This window comes from Euleptes europaea, chromosome 15 (genome assembly GCF_029931775.1).
Source record: "Euleptes europaea isolate rEulEur1 chromosome 15, rEulEur1.hap1, whole genome shotgun sequence".
NCBI lineage: Eukaryota > Metazoa > Chordata > Lepidosauria > Squamata > Sphaerodactylidae > Euleptes > Euleptes europaea.
Window position 1 is genome coordinate 52,944,301 of NC_079326.1, and position 24,249 is coordinate 52,968,549.

General features: G+C 44.6%; 1 protein-coding gene across 1 annotated transcript in view; it reads right to left on the bottom strand.

Annotated features, from left to right (window-relative positions):
* Nucleotides 1–24,249, bottom strand: part of MAP2 (microtubule associated protein 2) — a 209,765-nt gene that overhangs the window by 20,571 nt on the left and 164,945 nt on the right. The window contains exons 7-11 of the mRNA XM_056861555.1: nucleotides 21,200–21,436; nucleotides 13,196–17,050; nucleotides 12,757–12,963; nucleotides 10,699–10,833; nucleotides 1,598–1,659 (exon numbers count right to left, since the gene is read on the bottom strand). Of these exons, the coding sequence (XP_056717533.1) occupies nucleotides 1,598–1,659; nucleotides 10,699–10,833; nucleotides 12,757–12,963; nucleotides 13,196–17,050; nucleotides 21,200–21,436 (4,496 nt within the window). The remainder of the gene's footprint in view (nucleotides 1–1,597; nucleotides 1,660–10,698; nucleotides 10,834–12,756; nucleotides 12,964–13,195; nucleotides 17,051–21,199; nucleotides 21,437–24,249) is intronic.

The following is a 24,249-nucleotide window of genomic DNA, read 5'->3' on the forward strand; positions in this document are numbered from 1 at the left end:
CCCATAACTCTAGACCCCCTGACCCAATCTTTACCAAACTTAGGGGTTCTTGCAAGGAGAGTCCCTTCTAGCTACCCTGAACATTTGGGACCTCTACCTGCAAAAATGACCCCCAGGAGCTGCGAAAAGCCACGAAATAGGTTTAATGGGTTTAAATGGCTGAATTTTTTGGGAATCCCGAATTTAAAGCTGAATTCCTACTTTTACCGGTATAGGAAACTCGGCATTCAAGTTTTCCCAGGGGGGAAAAGGCCAATAAACCCGAACCAGAATTTTCCCTAATTCCCCCCCCCCCCCGAACAGCCCTATTATAGGGATGAATAGAAACATTCTGATGTTTGGTATAGTTTAATTGCTTACCTTATCACATAATATTTATTCTTGTATTTACTATTGAATTTTTTAACCATATATTTCCTGTCAAAGGCTTTCACGGTCAGAGTTCATTGGTTCTTGTAGGTTATCCGGGCTGTGTAACCGTGGTCTTGGAACTTTCCTGTGTAACCTATCAGCTGGAGATGTGCCCCAGAGCTTGCTGATGGCTGCCAACTGGGAAGGCTTTAAGTGGACACGTTCATGGAGGAGAGGGGTATTCAGGGCTACTAGTCAAAAAGGATACTAGTCATGATGCATACCTATTCTCTCCAGAATCAGATGAGTGTGCCTATTATATGAGGTGCTGTGGAACACAGGCAGGATGGTGCTGCTGCAGACATCTTGATTGTGGCATCCTAGAGGGACCTGGTTGGCCACTGTGTGAACAGACTGCTGGACTTGATGGGCCTGGGTCTGATACAGCAGGGCCTTTCTTATGCTCTTATGAGATCAGCTGTAATAGTGGGAGAGCTCCAGCTAGTTCCTGGAGTTTGGCAGCCCTATGTTCAATGGATATAGGGAGCTTGGGCAAAGAGTTTTTTTGGGGGGACACAGCTTTAAATCCAAGTACTTCCATTAATGATAGGATGTTTTGGAGGTCATTAATTCATTTTTTTTTTTGCTGTCAAGTTACAGTTGACTTACGGCGATCCATAGGGTTTTCAAGGGAAGAGATGTTCAGAGGTGGTTTGCCACTGCCTGCCGCCTCATCACGACCCTGGTATTCCCTGGAGGTCTCCCATCCAAGTACTAACCAGGGCCGACCCTGCTTAGCTTCTGAGATCTGACGAGATCAGGCCAGCCTGGGCCATCCGGGTCAGGGCATACGGTCGCCACAGGTTGGAAGCGACTTGATAGCACTTACGCATGCACATGCACACTTCCATTTAAGGGAGATGTGGAGTGCGTCCTTCCCCAAAGAGGTAGCAAATCGACTGGTTCTGCGAAGGGGTGACTGGGGTTGCTGTGAACCTTCCGAATTAGGTGAGTAAAAAATTACAGGCATAATTTAGTAAAGTCTGACTAGTTTGCCCACGTATCAGCTTTGCGTTGTATAACAGCTATGAAGCTTTAGCCGTCGACAACTAAAGCAAAACAAAGAGGACATGTTTAAAAAATGGCAGATAGATTCTACAGATTCCAAACAAATGACCACAAAAGCATCTAAAACATGAAGAAGGAAGGGACAGGCATGATGCAGAAGATAGATATATTTACTTACTGAAAGTTTTTCTTTTGCTTGCTTAAACACTCCAGGAGTTTGATTTGTTTCGCCTCCAGCAGCTATTAGGTAGAGATTTAAAAAAAAAGAAAAAGAAAACAACTTTACTGGTCGGAAATGGCCATTTCAGAGTCACCCTTTAGTCTGAAGCACCATGCAACCCGAACAAACTATTACGTTCATAATTAGCAAAAGCTTGTGCTAAATTAAAAAAAGGAAGTAAGAAACCAGGAAACTGGAAAGCCATTCTCTGCTCTATTTTTTTTTCTGCACTGGCAACTATCTCAAAAAAGACGGCAGCTTTTTAAAGTCACTCGTGATTTTGCAACAAACGGGGAAATTTGGATCCTATTCAGGCAACCAGAGTACCAGTTTCGCCAGGTAAGATGGAGGTGAAACACACGGGCTGGGTGGGGTATCTCGATACTTGATGCGGCATTGCATGGACATTTCCAGGCACGGTTCTGCGAAGGGCGGGGAAGAAGCATTTTACACAAATCAGTAATAATGACGATATCCCTGACAAGCTGGTTTTGGGTGGTGACTGATGAGTGGCATGCGGCTTGAATCAGAGTCATCCTCACACACACAGAGAAAGCAGCGCTTGGAGACACGGGTTTGCATCCAATGCACAACTTTTGTGTTCTGCAGTCTGCATAGGACTACAGCAGATGGGGTTCCCAGAATCTTATGTCTCGGATTTGGTTCTACACTCTAAATAGGGTTGCTAGATTACTCTTCACCACCGGTGGGAGGTTTTTGGGGCAGAGCCTGGGGAGGGAGGGGTTTGTCATCTGGAATCCAAAGGACGACAAAAACGAGTGGACAGGACTAAAAGATGCGCTTGAGACAGCAGGAATCATTCGAATTTTTGGCCTACTATCTCGGATCTGTGCAGAGGGCAGCTACGACACGATCCCCCTAGGCCAGGGCCAGTTCCATGAGTGCCCTGAGGCCCCCTCTCTTCCTCCACTGCCACCAGGACCCTCATTCATGCCTTCCTTCCAGCCCACCCCCGCCTGTGTGTACTCCCCCCCTTTGCTCGTTTGAGTGCCTTCTCATTGACTTATGTCCTTTTTCCCAATGGTGCTGGGAGGGGGTGCTGATGAGAACCTCATTACTGTGCCCGCCAGAAGTGCCACCATTGAATACCCCTGAATATCCTTTTCTGGAAGCGTGTGGTTGGGGGGGCTCTGCAGCATCGGGCCCCCGCCAGAAACTGCCCCACCTCAGGGGATGCTAACTCGCCCTGGCCCAGGCAAATGGAGCAGACAGGGCTTGCCAAAAACTTCCATTCCTTTTCTATTGCCAGTGTGGAGAACTGGAGATCTGGATGACATAAAGTCATTGAGTTACGTGCATTTTAGAACATCTTTTACTTTGTGGGATGGTATGTTACTGACATTTATTGCCAGCATGGCTGCACTTTCCTTTTGATGGAGTGCCCCCTCACTTAGAGAGCCAGCATGGTGTAGAAGAAGAGTTGGTTTTTATATGCCGATTTTCTCTGCCACTTAAGGAGGAATCACCTTCCCTCCCCCTCCCCACAACAGACACCCTGTGAGGTAGGTGGGGCTGAGAGAGATCAAAGAGAGCTGTGACTAGCCGAAGGTCACCCAGCTGGCTTCATGTGGAGGAGTGAGAAAACAAATCCAGTTCACTAGAATAGCCTCTGCCGTTCATGTGGAAGAGTGGGGAATCAAACCCAGTTCACCAGATTAGAGTCCACCGCTCCAAACCACAGCTCTTAACCACTACACCATGCTGGTTAAGAGCAGTTAAGTGGTTAAGAGCGGTGTGGTGGTTAAGAGTGGTGGACTCTAACCTGGAGAACAGGGTTCGATTTCTCGCTCCTCCACATGAAGCCTGCTGGGTGACTTTGGGCCAGTTACGGTTCTCTTCGAACTCTCTCAGCCCATGTGGAGGCAGGCAATGGCAAACCACATCTGACAGTCTCCTGCCTTGAAAACCCTACGGGGTTGCCGTAAGTCAGCTGTGACTTGGCGGCTCTTTCCTGACTTAAATGACCTTTTATTGCCTTCGATAACTATCTGGGGTGGGGAGTAAAAAAAGAGAGCACAGAAAAGAACATGGACAGTCCCACTTGTACGCCTCCAGCGGGATCCGTTCATCATGATGCTTTATTAATTCTGCTTCTGTCGGTTCCTTCCCCACTACGTTCTTCCCCTGGAGCCAGGCGCCAAATCTCTGCTGCGGCGAAACAAACAGAAACCACCTCTCACCCCCAGCTTACCTGAAAGACTCCCCATCACTCCATCTTGACAATAACCCTGGATCATGGCTCCACCCTGTCCTTTACCAATTCACTCACGCAATGGACATGTTTTAACCCTGGGGCAGTCACCCAGATGTTGGAGAGGGGGGAAGACAACCCTAACACATGGTTGTCCTGGCTGAAAAGCCTCAGCTGAGGCTCCTGTTTGCCCTATGATATCGGGGCTGTGATGTCACAAAGGGGAAACAAGTGTCTGACCTTTCTGGCCAATCAAAGAGCACAGACCGATGAAGGGCCCGTTCAAACCACAAAGGCGACCTGAAACACTTTCTTCCGAAATATTGCCTCCCCCGCTCTTCTTTTCCGTTTTGCGTATCGCTAAGGAGGGGTAGCAATCCAGAATCCACATCTGGAATAACAAGTATCCTTAGGGTTGCCAACCTCCAGGTACTGTGTGTGGGGAAAAAGGCACCTCTATGCTAGTACCTAGGTTTCGAAATCAGCATAGATGCGAAGAGTTTAAACAAAGTGCAAAACTTTATGATGCTATTCACTTATACAAACCACAAGGTGATACGAATGAAAACAAGAACAAAACCAATGTGTATAACATAGAAGAACAATCAAAAGCAGTCACATGTACAATCCAAAGGAAAGGAGCCCTTTGAAAAGTAAAATTCAATAGACCGGCCTGCATCTTCACTACATGGCAACCTTTGTGGGACCATTGCTAATTGTGAACACTTACCTTACCAAGGACTATTGAATTTTACTTTTCAAAGGGCTCCTTTCCTTTGGATTGTACATGTGACTGCTTTTGATTGTTCTTCTATGTTATACACATTGGTTTTGTTCTTGTTTTCATTTGTATCACCCTGTGGTTTGTATAAGTGAGTAGCATCATAAAGTTTAAACTCTTCGCATCTATGCTGATTTCCAAACCTCCAGGTACTAGCTGGAGATCTCCTGCTAATACAACTGATCTCCAGCTGATAGAGATCAGTTCACCTGGAGAAAATGGCCGCTTTGGCCTTTGGACTCTATGGCATTGAAGTCCCTCCCCTCCCCCAACCCTGCCCTCCTCAGGCTCCACCCAAAAAACCTCCCGCCCACCGGTGGCAAAGAAGGACCTAGCAACCCTAGGGGACCTAGCAACCCTAGGTATACTTGATTATGTGAAGAAACCCTTAAATCCTCTGGGTCCCCCTCCAAAAAAAACTTATATTACAAGGTTACTCTTTTATGAAATCTATGCAAGTTTACTTGGAATAAAGTCCCATTGATTTTCACAGGATCGTCTTCCAGGTAAATATGTTGAAGACTGCAGCTACAAAAATGTAATAGAGTACTTTTAAGGACTCTTGGCCTATGGATTAGTCACAAACAGGGCTGTTTTTACAGAAATAACCAAAATAAGGGATGTGTATTATGTGAAACTTAGGGCATTCTGAAACAAAACACTCTAGAAGATAAGGTTCCTGTTCCTTCTTCAAAGCTCACTACTGAAAAGTAGGAAGCAAAGGAAGTCTTGAGTAGGGTTGCCAGGTCCCACTTTGCCACCAGTGGGAGGTTTTTGGGGTGAAGCCTGAGGAGGGTGGGGTTTGGGGAGGGGCTTCAGTGCCATGGAGTCCAATGGCCAAAGTGGCCATTTTCTCTAGGGGAATTGATCTCTGTTGGCTGGAGATCAGTTGTAATAGCAGGAGATCTTCTGCTAGTACCTGGAGGCTAAAGCAAACCAGAAACAGCACGCAAGAACAATATGATATAAATACAAATATATTAAAGTGACAAGTGAAAAGGTGAAATAAGCAAAAATACAAACAGAACAAAATGCACAAATATATACAACAAAAAATCCCTAGCCTAGACAATTCAAACAATCGTCAGAAACTGATATAACAAGTTCAAAGATAAGTATTCAGATCACAGATCTTGAAAATGCTTGTTCTAAATAATCTTGTATTTCTCTTTTGCAGGAAGAAGTAGACAGCAGGCTTGGGAATAAACATCAAGAATTAATCCATCGCTTCACTGATAGGACGTGTTGTCTAGATCATGGGACCACGTTTCGCTATGGGCTTCATCAGCTATGCAATCTGTGCATAATAAAACATACTTATATTGACATATATTTATGACTAGTTCTTTAACAAAAATATTAGTATTAAAACCATTATATTATACAAATCAAAAAAATATTATAAATACAATATACCATTCTTACCAAAAAAAGAGGAAATAGAATGCACCTAATAGGTATCATTTCATAACGGACCAGACTGGTTCCTCACAAGGATCTCAAAGACAGGATGAGAAAACATTTCACTTTGTTTCAATAAGACAAGAATTGCAGGTGTGAGCAATGAAGCAAAAGGTCAGTTTGCTAACTAAAAGGAATGTATCTTAAAGGAACATCAAACAATTTGTATCATTATGCCTATAAGAAGCAAGAATACTCAATTTCAGTATTCAAGCCCCCAGGTGCGAGGGTCCAGAATAAAAAAAATAAATTTGGTCTCCATTTGGAGAAAATTTTTTTGGGTATTTTGAAGATCATATGGGAGTCCTCTGTATTGCCATAATACACAAAAGACGTCATTTTCATTATGACCTTTTTCTACAAAGTGTGATGTTAAAGTGCTTCCATAACGCGAGCGCGTATTCTCGAGCGGTGTTCACATATGCGTGTTCTTACTGTCCTAATCGTACTACCCATGTACATTAATTTACATTTGCAAATAATGCAATAAACGACCTGCTTAGATGCAGTTAGAAAATTGTCGTAATGTGAACTTGAACCCGGTGCTCACAGAGCTGAGTTCTTTCACTGGCAGGCAAAGATTGCAAACTGAACGGGATCCACAGCGATGATGACCTATGGCTGGTGGTAAGAGGGAAGTGTTAGGAAGTTCAACAGAAGAATTAGTAAGAAGATAGTCAGTGTGTATTATAGCATCCCTAATAGCCCGAGATCGGCATAATCCACAAAGGGGGGGGGGAGACTGGCAACCTGGAATAGTATCCAGTAGGTGTCAATGTTTTCTTATGATGTTGTTTATAAGATGTGAATGGGAACTGAATTGTAAAGACCAGTTGATATTATTAGAATCCCTGTTAGCACTAGTATTAGTGAAAAGGGTGTCCCTAGCCCTCTTTTTTTTTTTTAGTAAGAATGGTATATTATATTTATAATATTTTTTGATTTGTATAATATGATGGTTTTAATACTAATATTTTTGTTAAATAATTAGTCATAAATATATGTCAATATAAGTATGTTTTATTATGCACAGATTGCATAGCTGATGAAGCTCATAGCGAAACGTGGTCACATGATCTAGACAACACGTCCTATCAATGAAGCTATGGATTAATTCTTGATGTTTGTTCCCAAGCCTGCTGTCTACTTCTTCCTGCAAAAGAGAAATACAAGATTATATAGGACAAGCATTTTCAAGATCTGTGATCTGAATATTTACCTTTGAACTTGTTACATTATATCAGTTTCTGATGATTGAATTGTCTAGGCTGGGAATTTTTTGTTGTGTATATTTGTGCATTTTGTTGTTTGTATTTTTGCTTATTTCACCTTTTCACTTGTCACTTTAATATATTTGTATTTATATCATATTGTTCTTGCGTGCTGTTTCTGGTTTGGTTTACCTACTATACAGCACGGAGCCTTCCCTTTTTTTCCAGTACCTGGAGGCTGGCAACCCTAGCCTTGAGCCACCCATGGATAACACACCCATGATGCTCTGAACATAGAAACAGTGAGCGCGGTGGCTAGCAGCTCTCAGAACCGAATGCAGAACTGAGTAAACAAAACCAAATAGTTTCAGTTTTGCCACGCTCACCCCATTTCTGAGAGAAGGGAATGGACAGCTACATTTCCAAGGTCCCTCATAGAGGAAATAAGCTTTCATTTCCACCCCACCCCCTTGTTCATATACAGCAGGAAACATTTCCTCATGAGGAAGACTCTATGCTCCTTCCCCGAATTTAAATTTTCAGCTTTAATTTTTTTAAAGTACTGATGACTTTTATTGTTATATAGAAAGAGTGTGCAAACAGCAGCTTGGATCCAATGGAGAGTTTCAGTGAACAGGAAGGAAGGGTGATTATCGCCAAATCCTCCCTCTCACTACGAACACAGGACTTCCCCTCCACAACAGCATTTATGAGGCAGAAAATACCAGTGATGAAGGATTTTAAAACCATGAAAGCTTAGGCTGTTGTACACTGCAATCCAAATAATAGTTTCCCTTCACACTCCAAAAGTAGGGGTATGATACACATTATGGGCGCATTCCTGGGGAGGTCCCCCGAATCGGCTTAGGAGGCGGCGTGACTCCTACACCGGCGTCTGTGCCACTCGCTCAGTCTAAACTGGCAGGGATGCCAGCGTAGGGGCACTTACGCCGTCTCCCTTGGACTGTGGCGGTAGCACGGTCCACGGACGCTGGCTCGGGCTCCCACTGGTGTCCTCCTGGCACAAGACCTCACGCCAGCATCCCAGGAGGCATTCCCGGGGCATTCTGGGGGGACAGAGCTACCGTTAGGCAGCTTCCTAACTCCTTCCAGCCCGAGAACGCCCCTTTAAGCAACGGCAGTGGTGTACCACGTTTTTGTTGGTGCACCATTGCTCTTCTGTATGGGGCTTTCCCACCTCATTTTCCATCATTTTTTTAAAAATTGCCCTTTTTACCTGCCGCAGCAGCCGCAAAATCTCATTGGAGGAGTCGTGGTGCCACCGCGGCAACACCATTCCCACTTGTGGCAACTCTCAGGAATGGGCTGTATGTGACCAATCTCTCCAATTGAGAGCAGCATACATAAATGACACCACTTTCTATAAATCTATGTTTTTTTCTCGGTTTTGTGGGGTCAGGCACCGGCAAAAAAATATATCTTTGCAGCTGTATTTTATAAAACAGATTGTATCTGCTATAAAATACAGCTTTCATCGTCAAGGAGTATAAGCCAAGGACCATCTTTCTATAAATGTAATTCAGGTAAAAATTTCAAAAGAGCTTCACGATGTTATTCTGCACTCTAGTGGAATTGCACAGATATTAACTAAAGCATCCCTTTATTTCCAAATGCCTAGTGCAAAAATACCATTAACTATATAAACAAGCAAACAAACGAAAGGAGGATGTTTTCATCAGTGCTGCTCAAACTGGCAGGAAATAAAAGTGATTTTCCTGGGGTTAGCCGAATCTAAATCAGGGTTCCTCAAACTTGCTCGGCCTGTGGACGCTTAGGGAATTATAAGAAAAGGTAGTAGGCGCCAGCACAAAATTGCCACCTTGGGCGTGTGTGTAAGACCAATTACAAGATGGGTACTGGGGGGGGGGGGAAATCACAAAATATTGGGAGGATCAGAGTCAAGCATCCCCCTGAGATGGGAACAGCTATTTCCAAATGGGTCCAGGTCCTCCAGGTCCAAAGGTGGTATCTCCTGGGGTCAACTGGCCCTTTCTTTTAGGAAAGCAATGCTTTAGGGAAAAAGAAGAAGAGCCAGTGTGGTGTAGTGGTTAAGAGCAGTGGTTTGGAGCGCTGGACTCTGATCTGGAGAACCGAGTTTGACTCCCCACTCCTCCGCATGAGAGGCGGAGGCTAATCTGGTGAAACGGGTTGGTTTCCCAACTCCTACACTGAAGTCAGCTGGGTGACCTTGGACTAGTCACAGTTCTCTCAGCCCCATCTACCTCACAGGGCGTCTGTAGTGGGGAGGGGAAGGAGACTGTAAGCTGGTTTGATTCTTCCTTAAGTGGTAGAGTCAGCATATAAAAAGAAGAAAAAGAGTTGGTTTTTGTACGCTGGCTTTCTCTACCACTTAAGGAAGAAACAAACCATCTTACAATCACCTTTCCCTTCCCCTTCCCCTCCCCACAACAGACACCCTGTGAGGTAGGTGGGGCTGAGAGAGCTCTAAGAGCTGTGACTTGCCCAAGATCACCCAGCTGGCTTCATGTGTAGGAGTGGGGAATCAAACCCGGTTCTCCAGATCAGAGTCCATTGCTCCAAACCCCCACTCTTAACCACTACACCACAAGTGGGCACTGGAAATACATTGGTGTCCCATGGTTGCCCATGGGTGCCACATTAGTGATCACTGCTCATTGTATCAGATATGTTCATACGCTGCAAGAATTTTCCATTTTCCCCTCCTAGATTTTCCAGGGTCCTCTTTGTAAAACATAAATATCCGAGAAAGCTATTTAGGTTGAAATTGGTGTGCTGCCCCAACTGGTGATTTCTTCTCTTCTGGCTTCGTCACAGACCTGGATTCACCTGCAGATGTTGTGGTTTTATACATAAAACTTTAAACATGTAAACCACAGCCATTAGACTTGAAAGACCCAATGCAGACAATATCAATACAAGCTCAAACGAATGCGGAGATGCTTCTCGTTGTTATGCATGAGAGGGAAAAAAGGGAAAAGGAGATGGGGAAAAAATGTAAACCATGGTTTAAAGCCATCAGCATTTCCCCACCAGAACAGCAAAAAGAAAAATTTAAAAATAATGAAAACAACCCAAATAAAATAAAGGGTCTATCTACCACACCACTGTCAAAACACAATGCCAAAAAACAACCACGGCACTCGAGAGTCCGAGAATGACAAGCAGGCATGAGCATGGCCTGTTAAATAAAAAGAAGAGCATGAAAACACACACACACACAGAGCAAATAAGCCATATCATTCACGACAGCCGAAAAAAGTCTCGGAGGAAAGAAAAAAATTCAAATTAAAACTTTTGAGCAGCCAGTAGAGCGATGAAATTCCAAATAATAATAATAAGAACGATGTCTATGTTTGCCAGCCACGTTGCATAAATTCAAGACCGCAGTCACCTGTCTGCTTCCGCTTAACACAGGAGTGATGAGTTGGTCTAGTATGTTTGATAGCAGGTTTTAAAATGATTTTCCTGGAAGGAGAGTGAGCCTGAACATCAGCTTTTTTAGCAAGTTCGGCTTTCTTATACACAGCTATAGACGAGAGAACAAGAGCATACAATCAGAAATAAATATATATTTATATTCGAAACAGAAATATAATTCAACATGACAGTATACTACGGGTTGTTGGCGGCAAGGGAGCCAGTCAACAAGACCTTGAAGTTGTCGAGAATGAGAGGGTGTCGCAGGGAACAACTGGCTCCCTTTACATTGTGGGGTGACCGATGACACCCCCACCCGCCACCACTGCCCTTGCAAGAGGGGCAAATTGTACTCCAAGTGCATAGGACTGTCCAAAATCCCCATGGCTGTCACGGTACAATCATGTCTCTTTCATTGTGGGGACTTCAGCAAAGATCTCAACAGTGAACCCCCCCCCCCAATGGTGAACATACTGTGGCACACAACTCAAGATGCTTACAGTTCAGTGACCGAGCTGTAGGGTCTAGGCCTATCTTTGGCTTTGGCAGCGTGGCCTGGGTCAGAGCGCCGAACACTCACCCGTCCCCACAAAACCACAGACCAGCTCGGCAAGTTGTCCTTTCTCAGTTTCAGTCCTCTTGCTGGTAAAAATAGCAGCGGTAGCGAGACACCTCCCTCACCTGGATGGCCCAGGCTAGCCCGATCCCATCAGATCTCGGAAGCTAAGCAGGGTTGGCCCCGGCTGGTGTTTGGATGGGAGACCCACCAAGGAAGTCCAGGGTTGCTATGCGGAGGCGGGCAGTGGCCAACCGCCTCGGACCGTATCGTCTTGAAAACCCTACGGCAGGGGGCATCGAACTCAATTGTTACAAGGGCCACATATGACATAAATGTCACTTGGTCGGGCTGGGCCATGCCTTGCCAGCCCAGATCAAGAGTGGGAGGGGGGCTGCCTCGGCAGGCTCACGTGCCGGATAATAGCTCTCAAGGGGGTGGATCCGGCCTGCAGGCCTTATGTTTGACACCCTTGCCCTACGGGGTTGCCATAAGTCAGCCGAGACGTGATAGTACTTTCCACCACCACCAGCGAGACAGCTCATGTGACTGATTTGGCAACTAACGAGATTGAAATAGTACCGTGTCGACGGCCAGAGCACTACAAGTTTCAGTTAAATTATGTCGGTCATATTCCTTTGGGATTAAAGAATATGAAGAGGCAGTGATTAAATGTCAGCGTCATGGCCCAGCCAGGTCCAGGGGACTCCGATGACTACTCTGATGAAGAGTCAGCCAGCAGCCGCTGGCTTCTATCCACAGCCAGCGGCTGAGGTGGTACAGGAAGAAGCAGCCCCTGCGGGGCCAGGCCCAAAGTTGCAGCCAGGAACCAGCGCAGCAACTCCTCCTCAGCTCTGAGCCAGCTACGGGAAGCCAACTGCCTGTCTGCTCACCCCCCTCATCACCAGAGCCTCAGGAATGGTGGAGGAGGCATACACGTAGGACCTTACAGGACCGGAGGCGAAGTGCACGACTGGCAGCTCGGTACCGACCCAACACTGACAGCGGGGATGAGTGCTTGCAGGAGCAGGTCTGAGGTGGCTGGCAGGTTCATGGCATTACAGGCTGCCTGAGTGGCGTGCTGTTGATAAGCATCTGGGAAGGGCAGAGATGTGTGGAAGCAACGTGTCTATCTACTCCTGACCTTGCTGAACCTGCTGTGAACTGTTTGCTCTGTCTGGACCTCGGCTTGAACCCTTGGACTTGGCTTTTGGAGTACCCTTGGGCCGGTCCTGTGAAATTTGAAACTGTTCAGTGTGTGTGGTCTGGGGGATCACAAGAGTCATATACGGTGCTGAGTTGATCCATAAAAGGACACTACGGGTTTAGAAGTCAAGGAGTCCGCGTACCTTGCCATTAACCCAAATGAATGTCTTTCAATTAAAATGGGGGACAGTACTTCTAAAATACTCTTCTTGCAGAACAGATGAACAGCTCATAGTATGGCACGAAAGGAAACGAGAGTATTACATGAACCTTTTTTCCTTCTCGCTTCGTCTCTGGAGATTGTGCTAGGTTCCTTTTTAGCTATTTTCCTTTCAGGAGTAGAAATCCTGCCTTTCCCCGTTTTTAAAGGTTTCTCTTTTTTATGCTTATCAAGGGACGGTCTCCGCAATTCTGTCTCTGCCTTCTCCTCTTTAGGAACAGGCTCTAACTGTTCCGTCATGATGCTCCTATCATCATCTGCAGGATCAGAGTAAATTACAACAACAATAAAAAAAACAGAATTAGTAAGAAAAATGTTAATTGTGTTCTGAAGGGTTTTCAAAAAATTTTTTTTTATAAAAATCAGGTAGCTTTACACTGGCATTAACTTTTTAAAACAATAATCTTGAATGTACTAAGATTAATTATTATCATTTGATTATTAGGAAACTATTTGGGGAGGGGGAAAAGGTAAAAGGATAAGGCACACCTTGAGTATCCACCCATATGCTGTCTGTGTCCAGGATGGAGTCATCAATGGTCGTTTCATCTTTATAATCATCGTATGTCTCTGTCTTGTAATCCGTTAAGGGGACTCCTTCCATCTCTGGAGAGCCAGGAGCTTCCAGAGAGCTTTCTTTTGTCTCCATTTCAACGTCAGTGACCATCTCTATTCCTGCCTCCTCTTCAGGCTGGATCCCTTCTTCTTCTGTTTTGGCCTGCTGGGTTTCAGCAAAGCGCACGCTATGGGAGCTGGTTTCTCCTTCGTCTACTGTGGTCTGCACTATTGTAATGAAGTCATCCTCAATTGTTACAACAGATTCTATTATTCCTTTCAGCTCAGATGGTTCCCCTGGGGCTGCCTTCTCCTCTGCGCCCTGTTTCTTCCCGTCCCTTTCTTTGCTCGTTTTCTTAGTCTCTTCTTCCTCTTGTTTGCTCTCTTCCTCCTGCTGATCTCCTTGCTTCTCCTCCTCCTCTTCTATTTCCTGCTTCCTCTCTTCTCGTTCTACTTTCTGCTTTTTCTCTTCCTCTGGTTCTTCTTGTTTGTGCTCCACTTTTTGTTCATCTTGCTTACTTTTTCCTTCCTCTTCTTCTCGCTGGCTCTCTTCCTCTCGTTTTACCTGTCCCGTAATCTCTTCCACTTGTTCTGCTTCTTCCTTACTCTCTTCTATTTGTTTTACATCTTCCTTGCTCTCTTGCTTTGGTTCTTCTCCTTCTTTGTCTCCTATTGCTTTCCTGTGCATTAAATCACATGGTAGAGACTCTTTGGTTTCCACAGGGCCAGCAGCTTCCAGAGTTTCCATGTTATTTTCTTTAGCCTGTGGTATACTCTCCATTTGAATCTCATGTGTTTCTTCTTGTGTTGTTTCAGAGGCATCTGCTTCTGCGGGTGGCTGTTTTGCTACTAGCAGTGATGCAATTTCCTTTTCTGGCAGAGGTGGTCTTTCTCTTTTGCCATCCAATGGTTTTGCAGCTTCTCCCGGCAAGCTTTCTTGGGGTTGATCGTTATCTCCACTTGACTCATAGGATTCTTCTTTATCGACTGCTTCTTGATGCACCAGGTCAGGTTTGGGTCCCTTTTCCTTCACTTCACTCTCTGTTAGCTTGATGGCGTCTTTTGCATGACTAGGCTCAGCTTTTGCACAGGTTGCGGGTTCTTGGGGCAACGTGGCTAGGGTCTGTTCTTGATGCTCTGTGCCCTGCTGTGAAACAGACTCACTGACATGAACTCCTAACTTACTTTGGTATTCTTCCTCAACTTTCCGAGCAGCGGAATCCATATCATGCTTTATAGCATCATAGTTTGGTTTGTAGGAGACGTCTGTCTTGCCTGCCTCTGCAGCAATGTGCACGTCCTTTTCATCCCCCACAGTCAACAAAGACACTTTCTCATCCAATCCAACTAGATTTTTATCTGCACTTTCTGACGTAGAAGTAAGCTTTGTTGTTTCATGTTCGGTGTCCTCCGAAGAACAGGCTTCTTTAGAATCAACATGCTCCTCACTTTTTTCTAGCACGGTGTCAAGTTTATCGATTGCTTTCCTCTCCTGCTCAAACTCCTTGCCCAAAATTGCTAAGTCGCCAGAAGCATCTTGTTGCTCTTTGGCTCGCTCGGCCGCGGCCAACTTCACTTCTATCAAAGACAGGTCCGTGACGACACTTCTCCTCATTTTCTCGTCAAAAGGGCAGGCCTCTCCCCCCAAATTCTCGCTGTCTTGGACTGGAGACGGCATCGGCACGGTGTACTTGTTGAAAACACAGTAGCCCAGATCTTCTAGCTGACTGTCAGCTTTTAGAGTCATGTGGTTTTCATCGGCTATAAGGTGGTGGGTTGCGCCACTGTCCTCTACAACAGCCTCTGGAGAAACAGGCTTCTTTTGAGTCCCTTCAGCATCTGCACTCACAGATGCGAGTCTCGACCTTGTGCCAGCTAAGTCTAACATTTCAGGCAAGTCTGGAGCCATTACAGACCCATTCTTGTAGTAATCTTTAGCCAGGAAGGGCGACTCACACAAGGGTTCAACTTGAATATCTCCTCCTCCTGTTCCTTTTGGCACCTCAATTTTCTCCTCTTCTTCCCTGCTCTCTGGTGGGAAGGAGGGGGCTTTTTCTCCTGCTGGGGTGGTGGCTGGCAAATAGTCCTCTCCCTCGTCCCCACTGCCATTATCCATAATATCTGAACCTAGTGGTGAGAGGTCATGCATGCGCCCAAAGTTAAATCCCAGGGCTATGGAATCCAAGCAGGACATGGGCAAGTTAATAGACATACTCCTCTGCTCTATGGCGGATCGACCACCCAGTCCCAAGCTCCTGCTTAGGGTCAAGTCATCTTTATTTTTACTATGGAGTTCTCTCTTATCTCCATACACGTTTGGGTCAATTGTGTACAGTCTTTCTGTAGGAGAGCTGGGACCCTCAGATTTCTCTTCCGGGAACCCCTGAACAAGAGTACTATACCCTACTTCATGAGCAGACCCACTGGGGTGTTGTGCTGACTCTAGAGTAAATTCCTCAGGATCTTTTTTAGATACTAAGAAGTCTTTATGATAAGGGTCATAGGCCTGTTCTTTAGTATCACTCAGTTCATAGTATCCAGTACCCTGTTCCAGCACGTCGCCCTTAGCAGGTTCATCTTTAAGGGTTGACGTCTCAAAATACTTAGACATTCCTGATTTATCTTCTTCTGCCTGCACCTTGTGAGTTGCTGAATCGGCAACAGAAAATGTTTCCCCTCTTCCATCCTTTCCAGCACCTTTTCCTTTCAGAGGTTCTTCACTTGGATCAACGGGGATTTCCTCTGTTACTGGAGATGATAAAACTTTATCTGAAGTCTCTTTACACTTTTCACGACACAATTCTTGGTTGAACCTGTCTCTGGCAGTCTCATGCTTTTCCACTTTTTTAACATCAAGTATTGTTGAATCTGCAATAGTCTCTAGCCCTCCTTCTCCTCTGAGAACATCAGATGATTTTTTAAGGTCCATTTCTTTCCCCGTGATTTCTGCACCCAAAACTGTTGTGGGTTGGTCATGCGTTACATAAATCTGATCATCTAATGCTCTGAGTTTCTCTCTGTGTGGGGCAGAGTACCTTTCTTCATCACTTTCTTCCTCTGTCATATCTTTCTCTTCTTCCCAAAGAGGAACATTCTTGGTTGATGTTTGCTCCGAAAACGGTTTTGAGGCATGACTAGCTATCACCGCAAATTCGTCTCCCAGTTTTTTCACTGGGTCTTTGTCCATTTTTCTGTCTCTTGAAAAGTCTTTGGTAATCACTGTAACGGTGGACATAGGTGTCATTTTTTTACTATCCTCTGGTGGAGATATATGCAGACCAGCTTGCAAAGTTTCAGAAGCAAAGGCACTTTTAAATGTGCCTGTAATGTTCATTGCAGATTCGGAAGGTGAGAAGGAACCTATGCTTTCACCTATGCTTTTTTTAACATCTACAAGATCCGTGGTAGACTTTAAGGGTATTGTTTCAATGACAGCTTTCTTTGTGGACTTTTCCTCAGTTTTATTTTCTTTTTGCAATCCTGCTGAGAAATCTTCTTTTTGATGTAGATGAAACTCTCCGGTTAAATCGACACTGGGTTTTACAAAATGCCAGTCCTCTTTCTTTAGCAGACTTCCATCTAAAGTCTGTCCCAATAGAACTGGAAGCGTGTCCTCGTCTTCTTCGCCCTCTGTTTTTCCTAGAGTCTCTGTTTTTGCTGGCTGGGGAACTAAGGCATCATGTATAGGTTGCTCACTAGTCTTACTTCCTCGCTCTGATTCCTTTGTGTGTAACGGCTCGGCTGCAAATGGGGATGCACCTTCTTGGCCACGGATTTCCATCTTGGAAGCTGCAAGTAAATCTGTAGTTGTTTGACTGGATTTTATAACATTATCATTTTCAAGCATTTACAAGCAGAGGCATCAATTGGCAAGGCAGAGTGGTAAAAACACGGCCACATGCAACCAAGGCAGCCTATTTAGAGAGCTGTTTTTGAACAGTTTATTTATTTTTTGCTCTCTTTTAGAAGAACAAAACTTACGTTAATGTGTGCCACACACATAAACCCAAATAGAACCAAATGGCCAATTATAATACTTGTTTGTCACAGGCCAATTTCTTCACAATCATTAGACTGGAGACAAACCCAACTTTGTATTTGTTTGCTTTCTCGCCCAACGAAGTGGACATAAATCCCGGACTGTGGTCCTATAAAAGTGTAGTTGTACATTTTACAACAGGCACGAGGAGGACTGTATTCTGACAATATTAATGACACAATTCTTTATGACTGACCGGTACCAAAGTAACAATAGCATAGCAACATAGCCACTTGTTATGGGGAAAATGTTTTTCTTTTGTTCCATTTTATTTATTTCAAACCCGGCTCACCCGGCCCCAGATCACTGTGATGAAATTGTTCTTATACAAGATGAACTGAACACAGAACTCCTCACACATTCTTGGAGAGGAAGATTTTATAGGGGCGGGGGAAAGGAAAATATGTACAAGCTGCGATATCTAGCCCATTGCCGAGAAGATCCAGGTCTTTGGTTTTCTGATTTTAAATATGTGGAAATGGTAATATTTTTAATGTAACTTTTTCAATAATGATGCATTTCCCAAATATTTTGCAAGTACTTGATAAAATTTCTGATTCCTCCATTCAATTTTTGGGGCCAGTCACAATGCAATCTACTACATATGTTAAGACATATGTTAGAATATGTCTGAGGTCAGCAGACAATAAGAGGTATCTTTCATTAATTTTGAAGGAATCCAAAATAATATATCATTAATGCTGCTAACCTGTGTGCACTTACTTGGGACTAAACCCCAGTGCAGTCAGTTGGGCTTACTTCTGAGTAAACATGCATAGCATTGGGCTGCAAAACATGTACATATTATTGTTAGTATCCTTCTAAACAGAGGGAAAAAATTCAATGTTGTCAAACGTTCTCGTAGTTCTAGTATAATATTTTCGACTTGGCTTTCTTCCCACAGACTTTGAAGTATCATCACTGATTTGATAATCATCTCATAAATTCACAAATTTAAGCAGGATGAAGAAGGCCAGTAACAAACTGCATCGTGTGAGCATGGAAATAAACACTGTGGACTGTGATCCAGAGGATTCGTTCTGAAGAACAGCAGCGGGATCTCTTTTGCGGAGAAGCACTTTTCCTTGTACAAGTGCTAACACAGGAACCCAACATAAGAAAAAGCTGTTTCACTTTGCTATGCACTATAAGTTGAACAATTAACTATGTAAAAACTGTCTTGCTGGGTCAGTCCCAAAGCCCTTCCCATCCAGCACTCCAAGAGATGACAGTGAGATACCTCTGGAAGCTTACCAACTGGGAATATGTTGAGCTGTAATTTAATTATCTCGAGAACTAAGCAGGGTAGGCCCTGGTTAGTATTTGGATGGGAGACCGCCAAGGAGGTCCAGGGTCACTATGTAGAGGAAGGCAACGGCAAACCCACCTCTGAACGCCTGTTGCCTTGAAAACCTTACAGGGTCTCCGTAAGTCAACTGCAACTTGATGGCACTTCACACACATACAGTTTAGTTTATTTTCACGGTGTTGCCTATCAGGTGCAGGTTGGAAAGGACAGTCACACTCTGGGCATTGTGCAACTTACAGTTTTGCAAAACTGAATGAATACACAAATACATGAAGCTGCCTTACATTGAATCAGACCATTGGACCATCAAGGTCAATATTGTCTACTCAGACTGGCAGTGGCTCTCCAGGGCCACAGGCTGAGGTCTTTCACATCACCTACGACCTGATCCTTTCAACTGGAGATAGTGGGAATTGAACCGGGGACCTTCTGCACGCCAAGCTGATCCTCTTCCACTAAGACACCTTTGCACCTGACTCTATCCAGATGTGTAGCCGTGTTACTCTGTTGCTGCAGAACAAAACAGGACTCTACTAGCAACTTAAAGACTAGCCAACGTTTAGTCCAGCATAATCTTTGCAAAGCCAGAGTTCAATTCACTGCATCTGATGAAGACATCTGATTACTACATAAAGCTTCAGTCCCCCTCTTCAGGATTGCAAGCAAAATGTATTAACTCACTTTGGCAGAATTTCTAAATAGCCACGATAGCTCAAGCCCTTAACCATTAATAATTATAACCTAGCACTAGTAATTATAATCTAACCAACCAACAACCTAAAGGTTGTTGAAAGTATATCCACTATAAGTATATTCCTCACAATTTTTCTTTTACTTCTGCAAGGAGACAATTCTCCAGTGTCAATTTTCCTAATAGTGTGTGTGTGAGGTGCCATCAAATTGACCTCCAAAATATCCTCCCATTAAGTCATTTTAAGTCCCCATCAATGAGTATGATGTTAGATTTCCCCCCTCCCAATGCACATGATTTCCTCATCTGCCATTTGTACACTCACAGAATCATCGGATCATAGAGTTGGAAGGGGCCATACTGGCCATCTAGCCCAACCCCCTGCTTAATGCAGTATCAGTCATGAAGAAGAAGAAGAGTTGGTTTTTATATGCCGACTTTCTCTACCACTTAAGGCAGACTGGCTTACAAGCACCTTCCCTTCCCCTCCCCACAACAGACACCCTGTGAGGTGGGTGAGGCTGAGAGAGTATGACTTGTCCAAGGTCACCCAGCTGGCTTCATGTGTAGGAGTGGGGAAACAAATCCAGTTCACCAGATTAGCCTCCACTGCTCATGTGGAGGAGTGGGGAATCAAACCCAGTTCTCCAGATCAGACACCACCACTCCAAACCACTGCTCTTAACCACTACACCACGCTAAGCATCCCTGACAAGCATTTGCCCAGCTTCTGCTTGAAGACTGCCAGTGAGGGGGAGCTCACCACCTCCCTAAGTAGCTGAACAACTCTTACTGTAAACATTTCCCCCTAATATCCAGCCGCTACCTTTCCGCCTGAATTTTAAACCCATTATTGCAAGTTCTCTCCTCTGCTGCCAACAGGAACAGCTCCTTGCCCTCCTCTAAGTGACAGCCCTTCAAAGACTTAAAGGGTATTTAATAATGCTTTTCATAAAAAATACCTGTCATGGAATTTAAGATGAATTCTCACACAATTATCTGTGCAACGGCTAGTGCATCTGTTTGCAGAGAAACATGACGCTTGCACACCTTGACCTCTGGATCACAGCCCATCTGGCTGAAGAGGGTTCAAACTACCATGAAAAGCCCAAATTGAGAAGCTCGTATTTAATTTTCACCCAAGCAGAAGTTTCGGCGTGATTCGCTTGAGTTAGCAACGCATGAATTTACCCTCCACACCTAAAATCGGGCTCTTCGTTATGATCTCCAGAAGACCTCGTGAATCCATGTGATTTTTCTCCCCGCTCTGGGATTTCCACTTGAGTCAACAACTTGTAAGAAGGGTCAAGTAGCTGTAAACTCAATATTTTGGGCCACGGCTAAAGAGGGTCATGGTGGGCTGCAATGAATGGCAAGGATATGACAGAAGCCATAAGCGGCGACAGCCTTGAGGAAACGGGAGCCAGAAAATGCACGGGAAGCAGAAGCGGAACTACATTGCACACTGCAAACAAGGCACATTCGAACAGTTTCAGCCTCTTTATGTCAAAGTCAAGGTCAACCACTCGGTTTATTGAAATGAAAAGCAGATGAACCTCTGTGCTGAGAAAAAAAAATACACTGATCAGCAATGTGACTGGCAAACACATCGGCAATGGGAAGGGAGGGAAAGCTTTGTGGTACATCGGCTCGGCTGCATAGCATACTGTATCATGGGCAGAAATAATTTTTTTTAAAAAGAGAGACAGGAATCAGCTGCGGTGGTGGGAAAGCGCATCATCAGACAGCATTGGCACAACCGGCTTGCCTCTTATGCACTCCTCAAGCAGAACAACAAGAGCATCAGTAATGAGGGGAATCCATGGGAAGCCAGAGAGGCGAAAGCTCAAGAACAGCTTGGATGCAGCTGACACATGCAGGTCCGTACGGAGGACACACCTTCCTCAACAGAGGGAGGCTCAGGGGCTTTCAGGGGCTCCTCCGCTACCACATTCTCCCCATTGCGGGTCACGGGTTCTTCAGCCATGGAACCTTGCTGGGCCTCGCTATGGCCCTCGGCCCACTGCATAGGCTCCAGTGGCCCACCCGTTTTCTCACGTTCCTCACCAAGGGGAACGAGCAGCTTAGGTTCAGACTCCACTGGACCTTTAATCATTTCCTCTTCTTCCTCTTCTTCTGTGTGGAGCAGGAGGAAAGGGGGAAAGGATGGAGAAATGAGGCAACATCAAGACTAGCAGACAACAGGAGCGGCACACATCCACAGAAACCGGAATACCCACACGCAGGACATTTTCAGCTCTACACGGAAGCCGCACATTCTCCTCATATTGACGGCCACCCCGTTTCAAGCACAATGTGGAGGCGGGTGAGGTTGGGTTAAATAAAAAAAGGATGCATAGTGTTCTATGACAGTACCATTTATAACCTTGAGGGAATGTCTTTTTCTGTCCTGAAAGCCATGCCTTGAGTCAGACTTCACTTTATCCAATTACTGAACCACGGTTGTGTGCTGGGGAACACCCCATGGGCTCAGCTGTTCCTCCCCCTCCCTTCTCTGGCCCACATTAGATCTGAATCGGTGGTAGTGTAGCCGCTGGTTTTAAACTAGCAGCTAATCCTGGTTTCAATCTCTGGTGTAGAAGCTAGTTTATTATTTTTAAAAATGTATACCTTCCCCTTTCCCAGCATGAACGGGCTCAGGGCAGCTTACAGTATAGACAATAAACAATAAGGAGATATAAAGTATAAGACTAAAGCATATAACTAAGACCATAAATCCTGATCTAGTACAGTGCAATATAGCACCCTAAACGACGCTCCTACCTCATAAAGGGGGAGTTACCACTGATATGGTGACGGTGGACCAAAATATGATAACAGGGGAGACCGCCAAGTGAGCGGAAGTCTGACAGGTCCAAAAGGGAAGGAGACAAAGAACAAAGGGGAAAAGGGAAAGGAAAGGGGAAAGGAGGCCAGCCAATATGTCATTCTGTAGTTATGACAAGCAGTAACTATGTTTGTACCAGTTCAGGCATAGTGCTGAATTGTACTTTGGTTTAAGGTGAGCAGGGCTGGGGAAGGTTTGTGGAAGCCTGAGTCAAAAGGAGGAGGAAAGGGAAAGTGAGCACAAGCCCGTGGGGCAATCCCGATGGCCAAGCCACTGTTTGGCGACTGGGCAATCACAGAACGAGATCCATGTTCCCGGTGTGAGATAAAGGACATCTTTTTTTTTTTGAAGGAGGGAGAGGAAAATGTTTTATCGTTCTCCAAACGGGAATGAGGGTAGATCAAATTGAAGCTCAGTAATCAATGGAAATGGTGCGGTGGTGGTGGGAGATGGTTTCTAAAAAGATGGGTCGACTTGAAGACAAAACAACATGGTGCTCGTCTTTTCATCACGTCCTTGTGAAAATTAAGGCGCAATTACCTGTCAGGGAGGAAACGGTCAACACACTTGTTGGTATTGTCGAAGGCTTTCACGGTCAGAGTTCATTGGTTCTTGTAGGTTGTCCGGGCTGTGTCACCGTGGTCTTGGTATTTTCTTTCCTGACGTTTTGCCTGCAGCTGTGGCAGGCATCTTCAGAGGAGTAACACTGTGTTAATCCTCTGAAGATGCCTGCCACAGCTGCGGGCGAAACGTCAGGAAAGAAAATACTAAGACCACAGTGACACAGCCCGGACAACCTACAGGAACCAACATTTGTTGGTATTTGACACAATTAAACAGCTGTGTGAACGGCTCCAGCTCTCTGCCTGCTCAGAAGAACCATGCCCTCAGAATCCATTTGGCACGCTCTGCACAGCAGCTCAACAAGCTTACCTTTCCCTTCAACTCAGCAATGCACAGTGAAATTACTAAAACTCCTGATTTTTCCTATAAGGAATTCAGTAACGTCAAGGAAGGATATTTTGTTAAGTAATAGTGGCAAGGGTAGTATATGCAGGAAAATGGAAGGCAGATGAATGTTCAGAATTGAATGAATTGATAAATAAATTAAACGAGTATGCAGTTACGGCAAAGGCAACATCACTAATACATAATCAATCAACTTCTGAATTGAATGAAAAATTGAATTTTTAAACCTTATGCTAAGAAATAGAAGTCAAAATCAAGAACAGTAAATGTGTATTATATGAGAATATAATGATGATATAGAGAAGTCAAAGAATTTAATAACTGAAGGATAATTTCAAGTAAGCTCTAATACAATGTAGTGATCTCACGGAATATGCTTTTATGTTTATGTTTAATGTTAGTATTTGTAAAGCTGGAAAAAATAAAGTAAAATAAAAAGGAAGGATATTTTTTAACTGTTAGCGGACAATGCTAAAAAGAAAATGGATGAGGTCTGTTTTTTGTTTTGCCGTCAAGTGACTGTTTAGGCCTACAAAATAAAACATATTTTATTTCACTCATTGCATCATGATTAATAAAATGCTTTTGCAATACTTGGAAAGACTAGGCATGCACACTATCTCATGAATCTTCCGAGTTTGGCGAACGAGAACTTCAGTGAAGGAGCAGCTCTCTGCTGTGAAAAGGGATGAGTTTGCAGAATTGGCCTCTTCAGTGAGGGGTATGGGGTCACCCTTGCAGGGAGTGGAGGTCTCCATGAGCACGGATCCACCCGCACAGCCAATTATTGCACCAGGCACACATGCACTGTGCCAAAACAGGGACACAACATGAAAATATTAAAGTGAAACAGAAATGGCAAACATGAAGATGACAGGTATGAACACATAAAACACTCCCTATTACTGAACCAGAGAGCTGGTCCATCAAAGTCAGTATTGTCTACTCAGACCGGCAGCGGCTCTCCAGGGTCTCAGGCGGAGGTCTTTCCCATCACCTACTACCTGATCCTTTTCACTGGAGATGAAAAGTCAGCCAGCCAAAGCCCCTCCCCATAAACATCTTTGCGATCACTAGCTCAGAAATGTACCCAATGAACAAGACAAGTATTATCATATGTGCAAAAAACAAA